The 16,724-nt window shown below is 44.6% G+C and overlaps 1 protein-coding gene across 1 annotated transcript; it reads left to right on the top strand.

Moving 5' to 3' along the window:
• Window positions 1-14,383: 14,383 nt before the first annotated feature.
• Window positions 14,384-16,510, top strand: LOC127774081 (zinc finger CCCH domain-containing protein 35). The gene has a single exon (XM_052300354.1). It carries the CDS (start codon window positions 14,457-14,459, stop codon window positions 15,663-15,665), a length of 1,209 nt encoding a protein of 402 aa, XP_052156314.1. The 5' UTR covers window positions 14,384-14,456; the 3' UTR covers window positions 15,666-16,510.
• Window positions 16,511-16,724: the final 214 nt, after the last annotated feature.

Raw genomic sequence — 16,724 nt, 5'->3', positions numbered from 1 at the left:
GTGCATCCATCGATATGGCTTCTATCATCAGGCGCCGCGTGTGCATGCAAATTAGGAGTACTAGCTAGCTAAGAGCACCCGTAATATTTATCTATAAGCTCTCTACAAGAGATCCATATCAGCATATTTTTCTACTTGGAAGAGATTAAATGAAGAGAGAGAGAGCAAAGCTATCTACTAACCTGGAGATAATCTATAGAGAAAAATGAGGCAATAGATTAGAGAGCTATAGATACACATGTAGACATACCATTAAAGTGGTTTACTATTAATCTAGCCTATTGCTGAGATGTACATGTTTTATAGATAGTACCTTACTTTACCATTATGGGTGCTCTAAGCTTAACAGACAAGAGCGCACTAGCTACCTTAAAACTGATATGGATAGATCGTGATCTGATCCGTCGTACATACGTGTCCCAAGAACTTAATTATGTTCACCCATGTGACATTGTGACACGGCAGGGACAAGCCATCCTATACTTATCTTTGAAACATGCTACAAACACATGCGCTCATAACACTGCGCACACTTACCCCTATTAGCTAGTCTAGCTAATTAGCTGAAAGGGTATAGAAAGTAACCCAGATTATAATTTCTTTAAATATAAAGAGCCAGCTAGATTAGACTTTATAGATTAATAGATATTTTAGTTCTTCAAATATAACTCTGTTTAAGGAGCACAGGTGCTTAAAAAAAAGAGCACAGATGACGTGGTACATGTTAGTAGATGCTAAAGTCATGGATTCAGGGTTCCACTTGAAATCCATTATTGTGCTCACGAATATATATAATATTAGTGAGACTACCTACTATGTGTTTGATTGTGATATGTGCTCGGGTGTATCTTCCATACACAGAGAATTGCGAAACATAATAATTGTAATTTTGCAAGCGTAAAATAGAAGATTGTAGAAGATATTAAAAAAAATACAAGAATAATCATTTGATGCCGTATAAAATACAGAATCGGATGAGAGAAATGGACACAATGAAACTTTTTTTATATAGGTTGAAGCTCTTGATAACTTTTCCTCGAAATCTCTATAAAATTATTGAATTTCAAAAGAAATGATGATTCAATCCGTTGTTTTTAAGGTCTTTATAGTATTTTTCCGATATATTAAAATCCTCAAAAAATCTTATGTATTTTACCAGTTATAAATTAAAGGCCTAAATCTGTTTTTCCTTGTCCGATTTATATGACAGCTCGTATGCCCTTAGAAGAAAAGAAACGGGTGATCTCACTTTGTTTCAAACCCCGAAATAATATGAGCAAATTTGCTGTGTACCCCTGAAAACTCACTCAATCATTTTCATACCCTTGAAATTTACCAAATCCCTTCTATACCCCTGAAATTTCAATTTGATCCCTTCCATGTCCCTACCGTTACATTTTCCATCATTTCACTATTACGTTTGGTTGCAAATGTCCTTTTTGCCCTTGATGCTTTAGGTTTAAATATAAGCTTCAAAAACAATTAAAAATTTTGTTTGAGTGTACAGTATGTGCATTTTATAAAACTAAAGAGACTAAATAATTAGTGCAAAATATTTTGACATAAATTTTGAAAATAAAATAAATGTAATAAATTAAAATTTTTATTTGAAATTTTAATAGGACAAAGGATTTTTTTTATCGGGAGCATTCATTAAAAGAATGTTGTGAACATTGGTAGTTCTATTTTTATATGAATGCTCCTCATTTTTATGACTTTTTTTTTAAAAAATAAATATGTATTTTTTATTTCATTATCTAACAATATTTTTTGGGATAAATAATGCATCGAACAACAAACTCATAACTATAACAGTCTCATGCGAGAAGCTTTTATATTTTTAATAATGTAATTCATGAATTTCTTTGTTCATCCAAGGGTAAAATGGTCATTTTTATAGAAAATAGACGGTCAACTGACGAGAGGGGTATGAAAGGGATCAAAATCAAATTTTAGAGGTATACAAAGAAGTAAGCAAAATTCAGAAGTATAAAAGGGATTAGGTAAAATTTAAGGGGTATACAAGGGATTTTCTCAAATAATATAGTAATCGATAAGTAATTAATGCCGTAGATCAATGAAGATCTTTCCTTTCAACTCCTTGATCCTCGGATCGATTATGATTAGTCAAAAGTTGTGTACGAAAGCTATTAGTTAAAAACCTTAATTAGGAATGATCATGATCCATCTTCCACGTGTACGTCCGTACTCCTATAAACTAGTAACCCTAGTTCTTCCTTTCCAAATATTTGGAAGTATAAACCAAAACGATGGCGACATCTGTCACCAATGAGGAGAGGATCTTTCGGTCGTCTTCCTCGTCACTGATGCCTTCATCACCGCCATTGTCGCGCATGCATGTGCTTGCATATTTGCTTATTATGCTGCGTCGTCATCACCTAATTAATTAACTTAGCTTTTGATAGCCATTGCCCATTGCATACCACCGAAGAAACCTAACCTTGTACAGTAAACATTGCTCACTTTCGGAAAATGTTCTCGTGATCGATGCAATATATATACCTCTTAATTGATTTCGTTCAGACTCGTTTGACGGTCGAAGGTAATTAATTAATTGTTAAGCCAAGAAGTTGATTGGAAGAAATAATTGAAGACATGTTAAAATTAATCATAGCTACTACTCCGTCCCAAAAAGAATCCACGTGTCCAGATTCGTTGTTAGGATTAGGTTTTTTTTGGACGGAGGGCCGGAGGGGGATGGAAATATCGAAGTTATGCAGTACTGCAAGCACTTATAAAGTATTTCTATGAAGATTATATTAATTAATAAGATCATTGAAATTAAATTGAATATGATTGTGATTGATTGAATGTTGAAATAGCTATTTTCTACAATAAGATTAATGTTAAAAGTGGCTATATTTTGAGATATAGATATAGGGAGTAGAACTTATATCATGAGAAGTACTCTTGGAAATGGATTGGTTTTGCAAGATCACAAAGTAAGAACTAGGCCAACCAAAGATGATGAATGGTTGGAGTACCCAAAACCAAAACTCTTAGCGGAATTAAAAATTACCTATGTAGCCAATAGAACTCGGTCTGACCGGAGTTCTTGCGCCGGTCTGACCGCGCCTATACCGCCGGTCTGATCGGTGTAGATCAGCTAACCGTCCTTCGCTTGATGACGTCGCCTATTGCAGCCACCGGTCTAACCAATGTAGAGACGCCAGTCTTATCGGGTAGTAGCCGCCGGTCTAAACCGTCGTACACTCATCGGTGTGACTGCTGAAATACGACCAAACATAAATCGAAAATCTCTCAAAGTAGATTGAAATTTATTACTTCTATTTGTGTTTACAAAGTGCAACAACAACACTCTCAGAAATCTCGACTAAAACTTGAAACCCTAACTTTTCTCTAAACTCAACTCTCACAAAATCAATATCTAGAGATCTTAGCACATCTACTATTTATATCAATAGATAGGCAAACTAAAGCCATGAATTCAGTTTGTACAAGAAGTCCTAAACCCCTAACAAACCTTCTCGTACAAGACATAAACTTTAAAAAGTCCAATCGTACCAAATTTGGACTCCTTCCAAATTCAACTCCTTATCCCATACGCATACAATCTCCCTATCGTATGCCGCATGGAATTTTCACCAACCACATGTATTGATCTTTAGCCTAAACATTCCTCATGATACTCTGATCGTCCGGACGTCACATTCTTCCATGTTGACTCATGATCCATCACTGGCAATTCTCTCTTGAGACATCAAGACACGCGTACACATGAATCAAACAAGAAATCATATCCGAGCAAAAGTTCTTGTCCAGTTTAACTCAACATTAGCATCCAACAGTATTGCATACATATCGAAATCATCTGGAAGTCATAAACATGAATTAATCACGAGTATCCAAATAAACAACCCGAAACTGAAATCGACACAGAATTAGTTGGTCATCATCGGGCTGACTGGTCTGACCGCCCAATACGTGCGGTTTGACTGGCACTATCCACTCAGTCTGACCGGTCACACAGTTAGCAAACCACTTCGTCAAGAATCACAAAATATCAAAACTCAATGATCTCATGTGTCAATTATTCAACACAAAGTAATAATCAAAAGGCACCTAATCAAAACATACTTTGACTTCACAGGTTTTACACACCAAGACCAAAAAATGATCGCGTGGATTCATGGTTGAGTGATTGCGACTGATTTCTACGCACAACATTCTTTTAATTTCCTTTTGAAGGTTCTTTGATATTCTTTCACAAATAATTGAAAATTCATAATCTGGATCTTTAATTCCATTAGAAACAAAAATCGAACAAAGAACCCAAACTTAGTACCAGTATATTAAAAAGGTACAAAACTCACTAACTAGCTAGATCGAGTGACCTGCAAGGGAACCAAAAAGAAAAAACGTCCGTACCCTAACTAACGAACGATCGATTCGCCGGGCGGCTGGCCGACCGGCCGACGTCGCCAACCGACGACGTACGGCGATGGCGACGGCGCGGCGCCGCTGCCCATGCAGGAAACCGAGAGGCAACTTCATTTAATGAGCAAGCCACGACAAGGGCACATCTAGTTATTCACCGTACTCTGTCCCAATTAAGGCCTTCTTTAGTTCTAAATTTTTTCTTTAAACTTTTAACTTTTCCATCACATCAAAACTTTCCTACACATATAAACTTCCAACTTTTCCGTCTTATCGTTCCAATTTTAGTTAAACTTTTAATTTTAATGTAAACTAAACACACCCTAATCCGTAGGGGCGCCACAGGTGGCATCTACTCTATAGGCTACGTGGTGCGCGCGCCGTGGCGGCGAGGCGAATCCGGCCGGCCGCGCGCGGCGGGGGAGGAGGAGAGCACGCCGTACGGCTGGGCCGGCGTACGTGGGCACGCATGCACCGCGCGGCGCAGAGGGTGCCACGGCACCCCCTTCTCTCGCGACGTCCATGGCTTGCCTCCCCGACCTGCCGCCACCGTCGTCCTTGCCTCCATGACGTGTTGTTTCTGAGTAGTACTTCGTACATTGCTACCGCTGTTGTGTCGTCCAATTATTATAGTTTCTAATGATTGAACATTTGTATAACCATGTAATGGATCGTATCATCGCTATATACTCTCCCTTCGTTTTGATATACGTTTAAAGTTTAACTATTCATTTTATTTAAAAATTTTATGTAAATATATAATATATAAATCATGTTTATAATATATAAATCATGTTTAAAGATGTGCTATAATGCATCCTAGGTGTGTAGCAACTAAAGTGCGCATCTCACATGGTAAATGGTTTACTACGTGTTATATGTTCTCATATATCTGATAGTAAAAATTTTACTATTATACTTAATACAGTGATTTGTGATGATTACATTCTCAATAAAAAAAACAGTAACATTGGATGCGTTTTAATTATAAAGCACCCCAGGTGCGATGTAGTTTGTCTTTCATATTTAAAGTATTCACCAGTAAAAAATCTCTCATAGCGCCCAACCTTATACTTGTCGGTTCATTTAAAACTAGCACCTATAGGCCTTTTTTCACCTTTGCACAGTGAAAAAAAATAAAGAACCGATACCTTTAAGAAATATAGGTGCCGGTTTAATAGTCAAAACCACTTGCACTTATAAAATATTATATGTGCCGATTCTTTTAAAAAACCAAGACTTATACCCAACCGAGATGAGCCAGCCGCCTATATCCACTCGAGTATGTCTCCTCCTTATCCAGTATCCACAATCCACTTGAGAGGCGCGTCTCTCCTCTTCTCGACTTCTCCGACACGCTCCAACCCCGTCCCCCCTCTTGTCCCCCTCCGCCGCACTCCCCTCCCCCTTCCCCTCCCCCTCTGCCAGATCCGGTGGGAGGGGAGGCGACAGGCTGTTGGTGACAGGCGGCAGCGCCCTCCCCTCCCCTCCTCTCCCCAATCTCTATTGCAGAATTTTTTTAGATGTTTTTTGAATTTGTGGATGATTTTGTTGTTAAGTATGTTCATTCAATCTATGATGTCAATTTGACATGGGGATTTGGAGATTTCAATTTGATGTGGGAATATGTCGGTAGCAACCCGATGTGGGGCATGGCGTGGCGCGGTGACAGTGTTGGTGGGTTCGGCTTGATTCGAGACAGCACTTTTTTTTTGGCTCGTGCAAATCCATAGGTGCCGGTTTCTTCTATTGGTGACATCTATGAACCCTTTGCAAACCAGCACCTATGCCATATTCTATACTAGTGATTTAAAGTTTTTTTACCAAAATAAATCACTAGTATAGAATATGGCATAGGTGACATTTATTTTGGTAAAAAAACTTTCAAGTACACACCTAGGTGTATCTTGAAAATTTTGGTTCATCAAGATTCTGACATCTATGGTGCAATCTAACCCTAATTTCCCTTTCCCTAGGTCTATAGAGGGTTGAAAGCCCATAGACAGGACATTTTTTTTCATCACATGCTGACCAAGATGATGAAAAATTAGTATAGACTAGTCGGGATCCTTTTTTTTTCTAGATTCATCGGTACGAATCATCCGTATTAGGCATTAATTGTAAACGAGAGTGTAATAGGGTAGCGCATGAACTTGCTCACTTTGCAAAACGGACGGCTCATTGCGTTGTTTGATATGATCATCACTATACACAAAGGCTATTTGGTGCCGGTTGCCAACATCACATAGGTGCTGGATTTGATAACCGGCACCTCGCAGGCGGCACCTTTGAGTTCTCTCAAAGGTGCCGGCTTCAAGAACCGGCACCTTTGAGGTGTACGGACCGCAAAAAAAAAACGGCTCGTCTCAAATTCGAGTCGATGCCTCCAAGCAAAAAAAAAATTCGAAAAAAAAAATCACAAATCATACATTCACATCACCCACTTGCAGCAATCACAATCATCACCAACAAAAATCACACAAAACAATCACAAATCATCAACAAAAATCACTCAACAATCACAAAAAAATCACTCAAAAGCACCGCCGCCGTGGGGAGCCTGCCGCTGTTGTCGTGGGGGAGCTCGATGCCAGCTTCGGGAGCCCACCGCCTCCCCGCCCGTGGGGACTTCGTCGCAGGGGCCGCGGGAGCCCACCGTCTCCCCTCCCGCCAGATCTAGTGGAGGGGAGGCGCCGCTTGCCGCCGCCGTATGCCGCTGCTGCCTCCCCTCTCCCCGCCGCTGCCGCCGCTAGGCTGCACCGTCTCCACCCGCGGCCACCTCCCGTCGCCCACCGCCTCCCCTCTTGCGCTGCCGCCTGCCGCCTCGGCTCCTCGAAGAGAGAAGAAAACGAGAGAGAAAAACAAGACTGGGAGAGAGAGGAGAGGAAAACGAGAGAAAAAAAATGGATGGATAAGACTTGGGCACTCGGCCTTATCTCCTCGGTGGGCCCCGCTGGCTCAGCTCGGCGCTGTGGATGGATGGATAAGACTCGGTTCTTTTTGCCGGCACCTATAATTTTTTAAAGGTATCGGTTTTTTACGATTTTAATCCGAGTAAGTGGGAAAAGGCCTATAGTGATGACACATATTTGATGTTTTGTAGTAGTGATACTCTGTCTTTTGTTCAACATATATTGCACTAAGTGTGTAATTCTGTGGTCTAATCAATAAAGCTCTCGTTTCCTTAAAAAAAATCTTAATACGAACATGAGTACATGACAGCTCCAATGAGGCCGTGATCCAGTCCAGGAATAAATTCAAGATTTCTATAAAAAAAAAGTTACTCCCTTCATATTTTAATGTATGACACCGTTGACTTTTTAATCAACGTTTGACCACTCATCTTATTTAAAATTTTTATGCAAATATAAAAATACTTATGTCATGCTTAAAAAATATTTGATGATAAATCAAATCACAATAAAATAAATTATAATTACATAATTTTTTAAATAAGATAGAAGGTTAAATATTTATTAAAAAATCAACGGCGTCATATAAAAATACGAAGGGAGTACTGTACGAAACCCCGAACTCGATTGCTGCAATGAGGCCGTGAATCCGTGATGGTCCAGTCCAGTCCGGTCCAGTCCAACGCAATACCTACCTGCCCTCCAATTCTCGTACCCGGTGGGACCCACCCCCACCCTCCCACGTCGCGGCCAGAAGCCGCTCTCACCTCGCGTCCACGTGGCGAGCGCCGGGGAGCGGTGTCCCACGTGCGAAGGCGTGGTGCGCGGGATGGGCCGCCCGCCAACGTGGCAGATAACTAGGGGCCCACATCCACGGTGTGGACCCCACTCCCCCCTCCACCTCTTCCTGCCGCTGTCGCCTAGCCACTGGGGCCCACCACCACCACCACCACCACCGCCGGATCGGGTGCATTGCACCGTACAAGGGAGCGAGCGGGCCGGATAGGGTGGGGGCCCAACAGGGTCCAGCTCGATCCGTGGATGAATACGAAGCATGCAACACGCAGTGGTGGTACACTGCACCCTGCGCGTACGGACCACCACGCGTCCTCCGCCAACAGTGGGCCGCGACTTGTGCCAGTGAGTAACTCCGGGATCGTGCCACAGGATATGCTTTTGTCCATTTTATTCATAAATATACTTTGCCAATTTAGATATCTGACATAAGTAGTAATATCTCGATCTGGTCGATCGAAATACGTTGGCTTGCCTTAAATTTAAATTCAAGTGGTGTACTCAGTATTTTTTTTAAAAAAAGTATAGTATAAATATAGGTTGCAGTAGAAATAGGAACCGACCCTGCACGAGGTACCCATGGACATGCTATCAAGATCATATGACACACGTGATGTGAGTATAGCTCAATTGGTTAGGTTCCTTATGGTAGAACGAGTCCACTCGGGTTCAAATCCTTGATTTGATACGGGTGCTCGTATTTACGGCTAATTATTCTTTTAGTGATAGGCAATATACCCGTCGATAGCGAGGCACCAGGGGTGACTTTGTCAATCTGAAGATATGCCAGCCCAATCTTCCGGAGGTGCTTATAGGGGTGTAGGGGGTGTGTGCGCGTTCATAAGGATGAGCGTACGTGCGTTGTGAGCGCTTGTATTTGTATTGTGTTTCTCAAAAAAAAAAAGAGATCATATAGCACACGTCGTCGTCAACTAGATTCAACTGACAGTTGGGATACAGCTGAAGAGGAATCCTCCAAGAGCCCTGGACACGGTCCTCCGTGAGCTATGCTCGAGATGCATCAACCACCAGCCCCAAAAGCATATGCCCCTATGGGCTATGCTCGGGGCACATTTGCCCCCACGCTTGGGCCTCGAGTGCTTGGGGAGCAGTAGTGCATGGATCCTACCAAGACTCGCATTCAATGTGAGGCAATGTATGTTAGCCTGGGGTGCGATCGTTACAACACGGGATAAGACATCACACGCCAAACATGTGATAAGCCTTCATCATCCCAATGTGGAAAAAACGTGGTTGTCAAGCGGCACGGTTGACTGCCATGCCACTAGGGATGGCAATTTTCCTGCAGGGTCGGGTTCGATACGTGGACCCATCCTACGAGGCCAAGGCCGAGTGAAGTTTCTACCCCGCGGGGAATCAAGGCTGAGGCCCAGCAATTGGGTGGGTGAGGGGACGGGGGAGGCATTCTACCCTTGGGGCTTCGGAAGGGGTATAGTAGACTTCTTAATATAGTGCTAACTCTACATATAAACCCCATTAGGCCCAACCCAACTTGGTGAAAATCCTAACCTAATACACCCTCACCGCCCCACCAGTCCTCCAGACAGACACGCCACCACCACACCCTCTCCCCTCCAGCCCACCCCTCTCCCTCCGGTCGCATGCGGCCACGAGCCCCTCTCCCTCTCCCTCCGGTCTTCACGTGGCGACATGAGGGCGACGCACAGGCGCGGCAAGTCGGTAATCGGCAAGCGGGAATGCACATGAGCCTTCCTTAGGTCTCCCGACAGTCACGCCACCACCACACCCTCTCTGTGTGTGTGTGTGTGTGTCTCTCCCTCCTCACTCCTCAGCCATCGCCAGTGCGCCAGTGCGTCCCTCCCGTACCCTCTCCATCTCGCCCTCTCCCCTCCGGCCCTCCTCTCTTAGTCTCCCTCTGGTCTCCACGCAACGATATGCCAGCGACACAGGGTGACGCACAGGTGCGGTGAGCCGGTGATAGGCGAGCGGATGGCACACCCGAGCCTCCCTCAGGTCTCCATGTGGCGGCATGTGGGCAGCACGCGGGCGGCATGAGGGAGGTGCATGTGAACCTCCTGCCTTTGTTCCCGGCGACTGTGGGACCCCAGAGGCCGGAGGGGCCGAGGCCGAGTGTTGATTTGGCCCCTCAACTCCACTCGGGGCCGGAGCCGGGTGGAGAAGTCGAGGGGTGGGGACGGGGCCGTTCCATCCCATCCCACGACGTTGCCAACCCTACATGCCATGTGTCCGGTCAATAACCATTATGTTCTTTCTTCCGACAGTTGATGCATGGCCTATTGACCAGGCCTACTCGTCAAGAAGCGTCAAGACCAAACACGCCTAACTCCTATACTGGGAGCTACTTGAAAGAAACAGGCCACTGTGCTATCCCCTTGCAACAGTAAAAGGAGGACCAATGCCACGAAAAAAAATGTGGGGACAAGAGAAATTCATACGGTTAGACTAAGTTAGGTTCTAGCCACAATATAGTGAAGAAGAGATCATCATCTCCAACTTAGAACAACTTGAACCCAAGAACACATTGTAAATATTTTCTTCATCATCATCCATAGCAAGATCACAGAAGTAGGGTGTTATGGTTTCGAGAACCCAAACCTATCTAAATCATTGTATTCTACAACTTTGGTTCATCTACGTGACGCTAATCGCTTTATTTCCGTCCACCTATTCCCTAGCCGAATCCCAAGAGGGCTATCTTACCTTTCAGCTAGATAAGCTTCCCGCTCCCACATAGGCGTTTATAATGTGCGCACACTCATATATGTGAATGCATAGACACACACCATACTCATATGAGTTTCCCCAAAATATTAGGCCGGCGTATCTTAGATTGTTCTCCATATTATTTGTATCACTTAATTGAACTTTCCATTATTTTCTTATAGCCAACTGCTCTATTCAATATTAAAAAGAGGTTAAAATTCACTAACGTTTAAATTTCAATGATCACGAATATTACATAGTACTAATATAATTTCAACACAATTTTAGATTAGTTAGGGATTTCCCACTTGATTTTTATCTTATTAAGCATGTGTGAAGCCAAAAAAACAAATGCACCAGAGTTTTTTTTTTTTACATTCTAATGATATGACTATATTTATCATATTCCTTTGCTGAGATTCGGTTCCCGTGATATCACTATGGATTCATGGCATTTCGTATCTGAATTGACCTTGCATTAATTATATTATTAGGAGGTAAATTGTAATAAATAAAAACACAACCTTGCATTATTAGGAGGTAAACTGTAATCAACAAAAACACACCATTCAGTAAATATGTTGCAAAAAGGATTGTTAAAAAAGATATGTGGAAAGTATAAGGTGATTGGAGAAAGTTGTTGGGGTTCACGATCACAAGTTGTGTCACCTACTAGTACAGAGAACGTTTGTCCAGATGATCCATAAGCCGTTTACATGGGTCATTTTTGACCTGCCTCTAGCCAAGGGCCTTAAAAAATAGGTGTTTTTACAGTCACATTAAGGCCTTGTTTGGGGAGCTTAAGATTCCGAGAATTTTGCTGGTTGGTAGCCAGCTTCTGAGAATCTGGAGAAGCTGGGTTTTCTAGCTTCTGGGTTCTAGTTCATTTTCTGGATTCTACAACTACAGATTCTCAGAATCTGGGTGACAATCTGGACTATTTTGGGAGAGTTGGAGATTCTGGGAGAATCTGCAGCAGCTAGAAGCTCCCCCAAACAGGCCCTAAGAATCGTCCGAAACATATATTTATGCAGGCGGATATTTTTAATCTTCACCTATGAAATACATTTTATACGGGACATTTCTAAACACATCCATCCTAAAAATTCTTTTCACACAGGCGGTTATAACTTATGAACCGCATACCTTGTTGTATTAGCAAAAGATAAAAACAAAAATCCAGCCGTTATGTAGTAATCAATGTACATACAAAATTGGCATATTTCTTATCAGCACACATGGATATCATCACATTACAAATTCACGGTCACATTCATCAGCAGTAGCCCCACAAAGATCTACAGTTGCTCAAGCCCTTACAGGGGCACACGGTTGGGGGGGGATCTTGAATCCCCTACCCCGTTCGACTCTATGAATATGTGATGGAGGAGAGAGGGGAAAAGAGGGAGAGGAAGAAGAAGGCTAAGCCCCCCTCTGCTCCAAATCCGGCATTGCCACTGAGCCCTTATAGTCATCTCACCAGCAAGAACTCTCACCACCAACCTAAAATTCAAACTCAAATCACCATGGGAGCTCAAGAGGAAAATGAATAGTGAAAGGAAACCCTAAGAGACACAAAAACAAAAGTGAAATTACCAAAAGATCACTGGAAATGGTGAGAGAAATATATACATCTTTGAAGTAAAAAATGTACCTAGAAGTTTTAGCCAGAAACGCTTGGGCAACACTTAGACACTGGTAGAAACTAGTTAGCTTGGAATTTCCGGTCGAATTGCTAGAAAGTTCCGGGCATGGTTCTCTATGGATACCCAAGCCTGTGCAAGTGTTGTGCAAAAATGTCTTTCATCTATGAATGTGGACTGTGAGCGCTTTAGATCAACATAGGCATCTGATTGGTACCCTCTGGATAGTATGGATTTCCTAAACTCAAAAGCAATATATAAAATTAATTTAAATGAAGCTTTGAGTCCTCTCACCATTATCATTTCTTTCTGGGGTCTACATGAGCATCTAATCATCTTGGACTAATTATCTGCATTGAACTTGATAAATTCATTAGTCTCATAACCGTTTTTCCATTAATCAACCAAAACACACTCATGCCTTGCTCGTTTTATCCCCCACCCGAGGGGTTTGAGAGGGATTTGGAGGGGATTAATTCTATAAATATTATGGTGTGGAATTATTCCCCCTCAATACTCTCCAATCCCTCTCTTATGAGGATTAAACAAATAAGTCCTTATGGGGCTAGATGCACTTTTAGCTGTTAAAGTATAAAAATATCAGTAGATCATGGAAAAACACCATTACCATTCAGCCTCGACGGTGTTGTTGGCTCCACCAGTGCTCTTCAAATCAATTGACATATTCCATTTCTCACTGAAACTTCCATAAAAGCCAAGCAAAGCATATTTCAACGACAATCCTGAAGAAAATATGTGGCATCATATTTTGACTTATTTCGGTCACTTTTGTTACTTGAGTATGTTGATTTGAAAATATGGCAACATTCATGAAAAAAGTTATATTTACTCCTCTGGACTAATTGAAGGACCACTTCACCCTCTAAACTATACTTTTTAGCTTATTTTACCCCTAAACTATTAAAAATTATGCCAGTTGTATTGTACAGTAAACTTTTTTAAGCCATAGATGACGACGTTATTAAAGTTCAAAAACATTTTAAAATTTTTCATGGTGTTTGCTTGAATTAAAAAATGCAATCGTAAGTTCTAAATGCATCCATGTTCTACCAAATTCTCAGTGCAACCTATGATTTATAGAAATAAAAAAAGAAAAATAGTGTTTGGAAAGTGAACTGAACTGTTTTCAATAATTCGGGACGTAAAATAAGAGAAAAACTGTGTAAGGTTAAGTGATGCGATCAAATAGTTGGGGAGTACTATTTTTCTACTCCATCTATTTCAAAATATAAAAGAATTTAGAGAAAAGAGGACGAATCTGGACGAATCTGGACAGAACGAATATGCCATATCCGTTTAAAATCCGTTATAAGGAGTAACAACGAAGGGAAAAAACAAATTTTAGGCGTCCGGATTCATCCTCATTCTATTTTTACGGAGCGTGCAGGCAACAATCAAACAAAAACCGGATAAGATCTATTCCTCCGCTAAATTAGGCAACACAACAAAGCATTCCCCTAAAATCAAACAAAGAAGGTAAAAACAGGAATAGATTAACGCAATCTACGTGGTGCGCGTAGCAATTTTCGCCTTGGGCTGTACGCCTCCCCCCCATCTCCCACTCCCACGACGTGTCCGCACCCGCGGTCCACCTCCCGATGCGCATGTCCTACGCCGCCCTCTCCCCTCCCTCCACGTGTCCCCCATCCCCGATGCCCCCCACGTGGGACTGACCTGTGGGCCCCCACCCTCCGATTGCCCCCACGTGTCAGCCTCCCCCCTCCCCACCCCGCGCGAGACGGCGTCCGTTTGCCACCGCGCGGCTAACCCAACCATGGTTCGGAAGCGTCGCGACACCGCGAGGGTTAACCCAACCGCGGTTAGCGGAGGGGGCCTCTCTGGTTTATATAGCCGCGCCTCCTCTTCCCCTCCTCTTCACCACGGCGGATCACGGCGGCGACTTCGGACGAACACCTTGCCTCGCCGGAGTTGGAGAAGAGGAGAGGAGTTAGAGAGCAAGATGATGATGATGGGTGAGGGCGCGCACGCGCCGCCGTGGCAGCAGCACGTGGCGTCGCCGGTGAGCGGCGTGGAGGGAGGAGGTGGGAAGGAGAGCGAGGTGGTGGCCGCGCCGTACCACCTGCTCGACGCGCTGCGGCATTACCTGCCGTCGAACGAGGCGGCGGCGGCGGAGGATGAGGAGGAGGCCGCGGCGGTGGCGGCGGCGGTGGACGCGTACGCGTGCGATGAGTTCAGGATGTACGAGTTCAAGGTGCGGCGGTGCGCGCGCGGGCGGAGCCATGACTGGACGGAGTGCCCCTTCGCGCACCCGGGGGAGAAGGCGCGGCGGAGGGACCCCAGGCGGTACTGCTACTCCGGCACGGCGTGCCCGGACTTCCGCAAGGGCGGGTGCAAGCGCGGCGACGCCTGCGAGTTCGCGCACGGGGTGTTCGAGTGCTGGCTCCACCCGGCGCGCTACCGGACGCAGCCCTGCAAGGACGGCACCGCCTGCCGCCGCCGCGTCTGCTTCTTCGCCCACACCCCCGACCAGCTCCGCGTCCTCCCGCCCTCGCAGCAGCAGGGCTCGAACAGCCCGAGGGGTTGCGGCGGCGGCGGCGCGGGCGCCGCGGCGTCCCCGCTCGCCGAGTCCTACGACGGCTCGCCGCTCCGGCGCCAGGCGTTCGAGAGCTACCTCACCAAGAGCATCATGTCGTCGTCGCCCACCAGCACGCTCGTCTCCCCGCCGAGGTCGCCGCCGTCCGAGTCCCCGCCATTGTCGCCCGACGCCGCCGGCGCGCTCCGTCGCGGCGCGTGGGCAGGAGTCGGCTCCCCGGTCAACGACGTGCTCGTCTCGCTCCGCCAGCTCCGCCTCGGCTCCCCGAGGTCGGCGCCGTCGTGCGCCTCCTTCCTCCCCGCCGGCTACCAGTACGGCTCCCCCAAATCCCCCGCCGCCGCCGCCGCCGCGGCGCTCTACAGCCTCCCGTCCACCCCGACAAGGCCATCGCCGGTGACGGTCACCACCGCCTCCGGCACCACCGTCACCGTCGAGCCGCTCGACCTCGGGCTCATCGAGGAGGAGCAACCCATGGAGAGGGTGGAGTCCGGGAGAGCTCTCCGGGAGAAGGTGTTCGAGCGTCTCAGCAAAGAAGCCACCGTGTCCACCGACGCCGCCGCCGCCGCCGCCGGCGTCGCGCCCGACGTCGGCTGGGTATCCGACCTCATCAACTGAGCAAACCCAACAAGGCGGCAGCCATGGCTGAGTAAGAATCTTCCTCATGCCTCCATAGTGGAAGCAGAAGGTAGCAGGAAGAGAAGGAAAAAAAAAAGAAAATGGAAAAGTTTTTCCAACCAAAAAAATTCTATTATTTTTTTATTTTAGTTTCTTGCTTGTTAGATTCTCCTAATCCTTGTACATATGTTCATCATCATCATCTACCATCCTATGTGAATATTCTTGGATGGATGTTGGGGGGGCCAGGGAGGCAGGCAAAGGCAAAGGCAGGATTTGTTTTGGGGTTTTTCTCAGTTCAGTTCAGTTCAGTCCAGATGGTGGTGGCCATGGCTGCAGCTGCAGTACAAGAAGAAGAAGAAGATCAGAAATGGATCAAGATATGTGGTTAAATCTTGTTTTGTACATAGTGTGTGTGTCAAGTGTGTATTTTTACTTGAGATCTTGTGGAGAGATGAAGCATGCATAGAGCATGATCTGATGATCTGATCACAACAACGGCGATGATGAAGATGAAGAACAAGAAGGTGGTGGTTTGGCCGGATTCTGCGCCAGTTTCTGCGATTCCAGAACGTCGTCATGATGATTATTATTGTTATTGCTGTTAATTAAGTCTGAAGAATTTAAGCTCGTTTTCGTCGGATGGTATAGCCAGCCGATGGTTCAGCTAGCACCTCCATTATTATCATCACTATTGTTCCTCTTTTTTTTTGTTCATTTTGTTTCTCATCAAGATGGATCGATCCGGCGACATATTATTGCTCTGTGTTTTGATCATCAATGTTATTGTTGTTTACCTACTGATCTAGTACTGCTTATGAATGAATTAATGGATTATTAAGCATGTATACGTATCTATCGACTTTGATTCCTTTTTGCCAATGCTTTGTTAAATAATGTTTTTTTTTAGCTTGGATAAACCTTGTCCCAAATCGAGGGGTTTGTGGTGCGTAAAGTAGCACTTGTGCTTATCAGCCGTCACCGTTGCGCGTGCGGCGAGTGTTTGATAGTACAAGTATAAACCGTGAACTGAATTTTGATGGCACCTTCTGAAATTGC

This window comes from Oryza glaberrima, chromosome 5 (assembly GCF_000147395.1).
Source record: "Oryza glaberrima chromosome 5, OglaRS2, whole genome shotgun sequence".
Lineage (NCBI taxonomy): Eukaryota > Viridiplantae > Streptophyta > Magnoliopsida > Poales > Poaceae > Oryza > Oryza glaberrima.
Note: the sequence above shows the minus strand (reverse complement) of the source record. Positions and strands in the feature narration are given on the sequence as shown.

Excerpts from the sequence above, each read along its gene's own strand:
- LOC127774081 (XM_052300354.1), top strand. The coding sequence starts at position 14,457 with ATGATGATGATGGGTGAGGGCGCGCACGCGCCGCCGTGGCAGCAGCAC.